This window comes from Mandrillus leucophaeus, unplaced genomic scaffold, assembly GCF_000951045.1.
Source record: "Mandrillus leucophaeus isolate KB7577 unplaced genomic scaffold, Mleu.le_1.0 Scaffold39, whole genome shotgun sequence".
NCBI classification, from domain to species: Eukaryota; Metazoa; Chordata; class Mammalia; order Primates; family Cercopithecidae; genus Mandrillus; species Mandrillus leucophaeus.
In genome coordinates, this window is record NW_012104142.1 from 140573 (window position 1) to 150409 (window position 9837).

General features: G+C 43.6%; 1 protein-coding gene across 1 annotated transcript in view; it reads left to right on the forward strand.

The window, feature by feature from the left end:
• Nucleotides 1–3084: 3084 nt before the first annotated feature.
• Nucleotides 3085–9837, forward strand: part of KIAA1279 (KIAA1279 ortholog) — a 34211-nt gene continuing 27458 nt past the window's right edge. The window contains exon 1 of the mRNA XM_011991015.1: nucleotides 3085–3621. Within this exon, the coding sequence (XP_011846405.1) occupies nucleotides 3196–3621 (426 nt within the window). The 5' untranslated portion in view covers nucleotides 3085–3195. The remainder of the gene's footprint in view (nucleotides 3622–9837) is intronic.

Consider the following 9837-nt stretch of genomic DNA (forward strand, 5'->3'; position numbering starts at 1 on the left):
AAAAAAAAACCAGTCACCCTTATCTAATATTTTAGTGAGCAGTCTTCCACATATTCTTTTATAAAATTGGAATCATTTGATTTTGTGAATTGCTTTTCCCCCCTCAACATGTTGTGCACAATTTTGTACAGGCCTACATGGACATTTTTGATGACTACATGTTATCTTGTATAGATATGCCACTACACATTTAACCAGTACTTGATGGCCATGCTGGTTATTTCTAATTTTTCACCATTCTAAACAACCCTAAAGTTAATATCTTCATATACGTGTTTGCATACTTGTCTGTCACCTTAGGATACATTTACTAAAGGTAGAACTGCAGCTTTGAACTCCTGGGCTCAAGTTATCCTACCTCTCAGCCTCCCAAGTAGCTGAGACTACAGGTGGGTACCACCAAACCTGGATAATATTTAAATTTTTTATAGAGGTGGAGTCTCATTCCGTTGACCAGGCTGGTCGTGAACCCCTGGCCTCATGCAATCGTCCTTCCTTGGCCTCCCAAAGTGCTGGGATTATAGTGTGAGCCACCATGCCTGGCCTCTTCTAATTACCTGTCATGAGATGGATCTCTAGTCATTGCATTATGGTTTATGTATTTAATATGTTTAGTGTTTTCCCTATACCAGGGCATGGATTTTTGTCTTTTTTTGAGATAGGGTCTCTATCTGTTACCCAGGATGGAGTGCAGTGGCATGATCATAGCTCATTGCAGCCTTGAACTCCTGGGCTCCAATAATCCTCTTACTTCAGTCTCCCACAGAGCTAAGACTATAGGCATGTGCCGTCACACCTGGCCAATATTTCTTTAAAAATGTTTTTTGTAGAGCTGGGGATCTCACCATATTGTCCAGGCTGGTGAATTTTTGTCCATTTTTTACTGCTGAATTTCCAGCACCTACAACAGTGCCTGGCAAATAACAGACACTCAATAATGAACAAGTGAACAAATTTTTTTTTTTTCTTTTTGAGGCAGGGTCTCTGTTGCCCGGGCTGGTCTTGAACGCCTGGGCTCAATCAATCCCATGACCTCGGCCTCCCAAAGTGCTAGGATTACAGGTGGGAGCCACCGCGCCCAGCCCAACTCATTTTAAATGTACTGGGAAATGCATTGATAGGAGGCCAAACTGGCAACAGGACTGCCTGTTAGAAGTAATCAGATGATGGCCTAAACTAATGGAGGTAAAAAGATGTACACAGAGCTCTTTAGTAGGTGGACTAAGCAGTACTATTTGGTTTTAGGTTTAATGACAGAAAAGGCCTGGTGCAGTGGCTCACACCTGTAATCACAGCACTTTGGGAGGCCAAGGCAGGCAGATTATTTCAGGTCAGGAGTTCGAGACCAGTATGGCCAACATGGTCCCACCATCTCTACCGAAAATACAAAAATTAACCAGGTGTGGTGGTGCACACCTGTAATCCCAACTACTCAGGAGGTTGAGGTTGCAGTGAGCCGAGACCATGCCAATGCGCTCCAGCCTGGGCAACAAAGCAAGACCCCATCTCTACAAAAAAAAAAAAAAGAAAAAGAAAAGTACAGGAAATCAGCCTAGTGGATGGTGGTGCCATTCACTGACATGTAGAATTGCAAATGTGGCAAATTTGGTATGGGAAGGAAGGGGCATGTGAAGAGGAAGATCATACATTTAGACTTGAACATACTGATACACAGCAGCTATTGAAACATTCAGGTGTGATTGTTCTAGCTAGATGTTGGATATTCCAGTCTGGAACTCTGGAGAGCCATCTGGCCTGGAGACAAAGTGGGAGTGAGCAGCACATGTAATGATAGACTTGGAAATGGATGAGATCTCCCAGGGATGAAGTTTAGGAAGGAATTTTTAGGAGCATTAACACTTAAAGGATAGACGTTTAATTTTATTTGTTCTTCAGAATAATTCTGTAGAGGTAAGTAGTAGTATCATTCAGATTTTACTATGGGAAACCTGAAGCTTAAAAAAGTTTAACTTGTCAATTAAGAAAGCAGGTCAATCTGAGGTTCAAATCATATGTATATGAACTTCCAAAATCAATGCTCCTTTGTACGTCTCAAAGCACTTTACACAACTGGTGCGTAATAGTTAAAATCTTATATCACCCCTCCCCATTTGACTTGATAACTTAGGAAGGCAAAAGGCATGAGGTGGCTTTCACAGCTGTGAGACTTAGCTCTTGTTACCTTGGGCAGTTGTACAGATTCCTACAACCTGTATTTCAGGGTTGAAGTGAAAGTATTTGACTATCACTGAGTGTTTTGTGTATTTATGGCTCTCGATCAAGATATTATATGTTGATAATAATCAGCTCTCGGCTACATTTCAATCTTTTTTTTTCTTTTAGTTTACTTTAAATTCTGGGATATATGTGCAGAACGTGCAGGTTTGTTACATAGGTATACATGTGCCATGGTGGTTTGCTGCACCTATCAACCTGTCATCTAGGTTTTACGCCCGCATGCATTAGGTATTTGTTCTAATGCTCGTGTTTTCTTTTTTTCTGAGGCAGTCTCGCTCACTGTAACTTCCACCTCTTGGACTCAAGCGATCCTTCCACCTCACGCTCCGTGGTAGCTGGAACTACAGCCGCGCGCCACCACACCCGGCTATTTTTTTAAAGAAATTATTGTAGAGATGGGTCTTGCTATGTTGCCCACTCCAGTAGGCATCCCAAAATGTTACTGGCATTGCAAAATGTTGGGATTACAGATGTGAGCCGCCACGCCTGTCCTTTTTTAAAAAAGAAAGTTTTATCCAGTGACAGGCTGGGGTATATACACTTAATGTCTAAAGGTTTTTGCCTTTCAGTTCATATCAACGCGAGTAGAGTTAGCTAGCTATGTTTGTAAAAAATATTTCGGCATGCTTTGTTAAAGTAAGCTGATATTAAACATTTATATAAATCCATCCTCACAGGGTCAATCTAGAGATAAACTCTCCGCTGCAGGGGGCGGGGAAGGAGGTGGGAACACCCTCATTGACAACTTCATTTCCATGAGAATGGTTGTTGTGGTGATTGCTACGTCTTCCCATTGGCCACTGCCGAGCGTATTGCGGTTCTCCGGACGGGTTTTATTGGTTCTCGTTCCATAGCGGCCGCAACGTGTCGAGAGCCGTAAGTAAAGTGTCGCAAAGCAGAAGGAAGGCGGGAGTCCCGACTGCAAACATTGAGGAAAGCCAGGCAGTAGAGGCCGCTATGGCGAACGTTCCGTGGGCAGAGGTCTGCGAGAAATTCCAGGCGGCGCTGACCCTGTCGCGGGTGGAACTGCAAAAAAATCCGGAGAAGGAACCGTACAAGTCCAAATACAGCGCCCGGGCCCTGCTGGAAGAGGTCAAGGCGCTGCTCGGCCCCGCGCCTGAGGACGAGGATGAGCGGCCTGAGGCCGAGGACGGCCCGGGTGCTGGTGACCACGCCCTGGGGCTGCCGGCTGAGGTGGTGGAGCCGGAGGGGCCCGTGGCCCAGCGGGCGGTGAGGCTGGCGGTCATTGAGTTCCATCTCGGGGTGAACCACATCGACACGGAGGAGCTGTCGGCGGGGGAGGAGCACCTGGTGAAATGCCTGCGGCTGCTGCGCCGGTACCGACTCTCGCACGACTGCATCTCCCTCTACATCCAGGCGCAGGTGAGAGCGAGCCCGGCAGGCCGGCCCCTGTCGACGAATGGCGAGGGATGGGGAGGAGCCCCTGCCAAGGCCAAGGGCAGAAGTTCTAAGGCGCAATTCGTCCCCACGTTTTTGAAGCTCTGGACTGAGTCCCAGAGAACGTCTGTGGTCTTCAAAAAAGCCAATCTTAAGGACGTATTGCCTTGTAACTAGATCTCCCACAGTCGTCCCCAGACTCCCTGTCCACCCTCGTCGCCCACTCCAACATCGCTTGCTGCTGCTTCACTTAGTCGTGGCGATGCATTGGTGTCCGAGACCCTCCTACATCGTCATGCGCTTTCCTCTCCACCAGTCCAACTCCTGTTCATTCTGTTAAGAAAATCCAAAGTAATTTAAATCTTAACGTCTCAAGGAAATGACAATGACCGGAGTACATTCTTTTTTGGTTTTATTTTTGTCTTTTTCTTGGAGATAGGGTTCTTACTGTGTCGCCCAGGTTGGAGTTAAGTGGCACCATCATAGCGCACTGCAGCTTCCACCTCTTGGGCTCAAGCAGTCCTCCTGCCTCAGCCTTCATAGTAGCTGGGACCACAGGCACACGCCACCATTCTTGGTAATTTTTAAAATTTTCTGTAGAGATGGGGGTCTCACTATATTGCCCAGGCTGGTCTTGAACTCCTGGACTCAAGTGATCCTTCTGGCTCGGCTTCCCAAAGTGCTGGGATTACAGGCCTGAGCCGCTGTGCCTGGCTCGGAATACATTCTTAATTCAAAATAATGTGTCCAAAATCTTCAGCTTCCTTTCTTACCAAATTCATTTGTTTGCATCTTAGGGAATTCTTTCCCATTCTTGAAAACCTATCTCAAGAATCACTTCCTTTAGTATTAATAACTTTCTTGGGACCATTTTGAGCCAAACTGATCTCTCCTTCCTACCTTTGAATTCTTATAATACTTTTTGTATATACCATTTATATGGTACTTGATTTATTAAATAAATCTGGGCAGGGCACAGTGGCTCCCATCTGTAATCCCAGCATTTTGGGAGGCCGAAGTGGGAGGATGGCATGAGGTCAGGAGTTCAAGACCAGCCTGGGCAACAAAGTGAGACTCTGTCTCTAAAAAAAAAAAAAAAAAAGCAAAAGAAAACCGCACAAAACTAGCCAGGCGTGGTGGTACACACCTGTAGCCCTAGCTACTGGGGAGGCTAGGCTGAGCTGGGAGGATCACTTGAGCCCCTGGAGGAGCCGTGATCATGCCACTGCAACTCCAGCCTGGGTGACAGAGCAAGACCTTTTCTCAGCAACAACAACAAAATCCACATCAATATTCTAAAGTAATATTGGTCAACACCTGTGAAAAGAAAGGGTGAAAAAAAGAAAAATACTTTAAAAAGTTAATATTGGGACAGGTGAATATGGATGTTCATCAAAGCAGTGTTGATTTTTTTTTGGAGACAGAGTCTCGCTGTCTCCCAGGCTGGAGTGCAGTGGTGCAATCTCGGCTCACTGCAGTCTCCGCCTCTCGGGTTCAAGTGATTCTCCTGCCTCGGCCTCCTGATTAGCTGAGACTACAGGTGCGTGCCACCATGCCCGGCTAATTTTTTGTATTTTTTTGTAGAGATGGGGTTTCACTGTGTTAGGCAGGATGGTCTTGATCTCCTGACCTCGTGATCCACCCTCCTTGGCCTCCCAAAGTGCTGGGATTACAGGCACGAGTCACCACACCCGGCCAGTGTTGATTATTAAAGAAGAAAAACTGCAGGGCTGAGGCAGGAGGGTTGCTTGAGCCCAGGAGGTCAAGGCTGCAGTGAGCCAAGATCATGCCACTGCACTCCAGCCTGTGCAACAGAGTGAGACCCTGCCTCAAAAAACAAAGAAAAGGAAAACAATATAAATGTCAGTAGGAATATGATTAAATTCCATTACATCCAAACAGAAGAACAGTACATAATTATTAAAAATAATAATTATATTTTTAAAAATTGGCAATATGAAGAGGGAGGGAGAAGACTGTAAGCCATGTTTAGAATTATGTAGAAAAGGCCAGGTATGGTGGCTCACACTTGTAATCCTAGCACTTTGGAAGGCTGGGATGAGATGATCACTCGAGCTTAGGAGTTCAAGACAAGCCTGGGCACATAGTGACACCTATTTTTAGTCGCTACTAAAAATAAGAAAAAAAAATTATTCCAGGCATGGCTGTTTCGCTAGGCAGTATGTTCTTTGGGCAGCCATCAGAGCCCCAACCACCACCAGGGCTCTGGGACCAGGCTTCCCTTACTTACCAGCAGCTCCAGGAGCTCTGAGACCTTCTAACAATACTTTGGTGGACGATGTGAAGTCATCTTTCCAGACTTGCTTAGCCTCTCCGGTAAGTCAGGACTATGTCAATGGCACCAATCAGGAAGAAATTGGAACTGGTGTTGATCGGTGTATACACAAGTTTCTGGATATTGCAAGACAGACAGAATGTTTTTTTCCTACAAAAAAGATTGCAATTATCTGTGCAGAAACCAGAGCAAGTTATCAATGAGGATGTCTCCAAACTAAGAAATGAGTAACATTGGAGACATGCACTGGTCCAGAAGCACTTGACAAAGCTAAGGCGTTGGCAGCAAGTGCTGGAGGTCATCACGTGCAGCACAAAAAGCTAACCAATATCTGTCAAGGCTCCTTGGTCTACCTTCAGCAGGCATTCAATATCCCTGCACTTCTGAAGTGCACCTGAGCAAAAGGGTAAAGGCTGTGGGCCTGAGAGTGGTCTGGTGTGGGAGACAGCCGCATGCAGATGGTTTGCCACACATCCCTTCTCGTAGACTTGGCATTTTGGAAGAACTGTTTGACAGAGAATGAGTTGATTTTAGTTTTATGCTCCCACCTAAAATTTTTTCAGTATTTTTATAAGGTGTTAATTTCTTGAGTACTTTATTTATAACATGCCTGTACCTTGGGTAAACCAAATAAACTTTTTTTGTCTTAGGCCAAGTTTAGACTGTTTGTATGATGATACAGTTTCTTTTTTATGTGGGTTTTTTTTTTTTTTTTTTTTTGCTTGTTTTTTATTTTTCTTTTTGAGACAGAATCTTTCTTTGTTGCCCAGGCTACATAGCAGTGGCACCTTCACAGCTCACTGCAACTTCCACCTTCCTGGCTTAAGCGATCCTTCCACCTCAGCCTCCCAAATAGCTGGGACCACAGGTGCATGCCACCATGCCCAGCTAATTTTTGTATTTTTAGAGAGATAGTGTTTCACCATGTTGCTCGGGCTGGTCTTGAACTCCTGAGCTCAGGCAATCTATCCACCCCAGACTCCCAAAGTGTTGGGATTACCGGTATGAGCCACCATGCCTGGCCTTTTTAAATTTTTTGCATGACTTTTCATCTTTTTATGTGTGTTTCCCATTTGTTTGATATGAGGGAAAAAATTCTAATAGCTTGAGAATCAAAGGGATGGGGATTTTGGTTGTAGGCCTTTTATAATACCCCTCAGTGGTGGTGTAGAAAAATAGGTAAGTTTTTTCTGTTTCAAGACTTCAGACTACCTCAAGAAGAACAATCTAATGCAACGGTATTTGTAATGCTTCCAGAGGTCTCAGAAGAGGAATTTTTTTTGTAAATGAGTTGGAAGAGGATTAAAATATCCTGGGTTAGTGTAGTAATATTACAGTAGGATCCTTAGGTTGATGCTGACTTTTATTTGGGGTAAGCTTATATTTTGTGTGGTGTTTATTTACTTTTTTTGAAGAGGAGGATGTAGTAGGAGCAGTGTTACAAATCAGTTTAAGTAATGGGGTAGACCCTGTTCTCAGTAGGGGTATAGGTGAGTTATGAGGACTAAAGCTTGCTCTGATGGTCTCTTTTTGTTTTGTTTTCTTTGGTTTTATCTTTTTTGTTTTACATTTGGGGAGGTGAGAAATTTTCCATTAAGGAAGAATTTGCTAGTGGATTTGATTCCAAGGGCCTGGGGTATCACAATGGGGTTGGGGAGGGACTTGGCTACTGACCCTCCACAAAGAGTATGTGGTGCCCCTGCCCTTTGAAGATAATTTGCTCTCTTGTTAGTTTTGCAGGCCACCTCAGATTCTCTGTTGAATTGCTGTTAAGAAATACAGACCAGCGTTGTTTCTGGGCTCTTGCTGGGTGAGGTTTTCCTGAGTTTTATGTCTCTTAGTTCACATCGTGTTACCCAGAACAAATACTTCACTGTCTTCTGAACAGGCAGTACTCCTGTGGCTCTGTGTCTTGGCTCGTTTAGTTTTCTTCAGCCTTGAAGACTCCTTCCCACACTTGCTGACATCCACTCATATTCCTGGTATGATCTGGATTGCTGCCTGGTCCCTGCAATATCCCAGTGCTCTTTCTGCTGCATTCTCAGAGCACAGGACTTTTCTCTTTTCTACTGACCTTGCTTGGTTCTCCCTTGTGGGTTAGTAATTTCTGTCTGTCTCTTTGCCCCTCACTAATTGTTCACCCATAAGAGTTAGGTATTACTCCTTTTAAATATACAGGGACCATATATAGTCTTTATCTTTTATACATGATACTTATTACTCAATTTTATGTGTGCAGGGTATCTGGCACATGGACCTGTGATTAGTAGCCTGAGGTCGACAAATGCATAGGTTAAACAAAACTTTTTTTTTTAATTTAATTTAATTTTATCTTTATAGAGATGGGGTCTCACTGTATTGACCAGGCTGGTCTCAAACTCCTGGCCTCAAGTGATCCTCACATCTTGGCTTCCCAAAGTGCCAGGATTACGGGCAAGAGCCACTGAGCCCAGCCTAAACAAAGCTTTTAAAAGCTCCTGCAACCTCAAGGTTGTTAACCTGGTCATCTCATGGTAATTAGAAAGTCTGATTGGCTGCTTTAGATTTCTTAATTAAAAACCTAAATAAACTGATTAAGTTTTAGGCATTCTTTCAAAGGTTCCTCAGTGAAAAGATTGGGAACTATTCTATTTGGTGCTTTGTGAAAATGTTTTGAATTAATGTATATACCAGTTATTGCCATTTCTTAAGTCCAAAATGTTTTTCTGGTCAAATAAATAGCAGCTTTTCAAAAACAAATTAGCAGGGTGTGGTGGCGTGTAGTTCCAGCTACTCAGGAGGCTGAGGTGGGAGGACTACTTAAGCTTGGGAGATCAAGGCTGCAGTAAACTATGATGGTGTCACTGCACTCCAGCCTGTGTGACAGAGTGAGACCCTGTCTCAGGAAAAAAAAAAAAAGAATTTGTAGAATGATCCTATTTTTGTATAAGACTATGTATACACATACACACACATATTTACATTATATATACATATGATAAAAAGTTTATATATGTGTGAATATATACAAATACATATATACATGTGTGTATATAAAAGAGTTTTGCAAGTATCAGTTCATGAGAATTCATGATATTCTAACTGCTTTGTCTTAATCTGGTATCTTCTCCTTGGGGAACTATAGAACTTGGCTTTACATTATTTATCAAAAGAGATTGATATTACATTAGATTATCAAAAGAGAATTCTGCCTTCTCTGGGTTCCAGGTGCCTTAGGAATAATTTTTATCTGGTATTCCTTCTTATCTTTGTTATTACCGATATATACTGGCACTACCAGCTTGATTTTAGTAAAATTTCTTGGGAAATTAGTAGATTACTCTCCCCACTCCAGGTTATATATGTATAAGGCATGCTTTTTGTTGTCATTGTTCACAGCTTCGTTGAGTTGCAATTGGCATATAATAAACTGCACTTTTTTTTTTTTTTTTTTTTTGAGTCGGAGTCTCCCTCTGTCACCCAGGCTGGAGTGCAGTGGCAAGATCTTTGCTCACTGCAAGCTCCGCCTCCCAGGTTCACACCATTCTCCTGCCTTAGCCTCCTGAGTAGCTGGGACTACAGGTGCGTGCCACCACGCCCGGCTAATTTTTTGTATTTTTAGTAGAGACGGGGTTTCATCTTGTTAGTCAGGATGGTCTAGATCTCCTGACCTCGTGATCTGCCTGCCTCAGCCTCCCAAAGTGCTGGGATTACAGGCATGAGCCACCGTGCCTGGCTTTTAATTGCACATATTTGTAACGGTACAGTCGGATGAGTTTTGATACATGTGGTTTTTTTGTTTTTGTTTTGTTTTGTTTTTTGTTTTTTGTTTTGTTTTTTTTTTTTTGAAACGGAGTCTCGCTCTGTGGCTCAGGCTGGAGTGCAGTGGCGCATCTCGGCTCACTGCAAGCTCTGCCTCCTGGGTT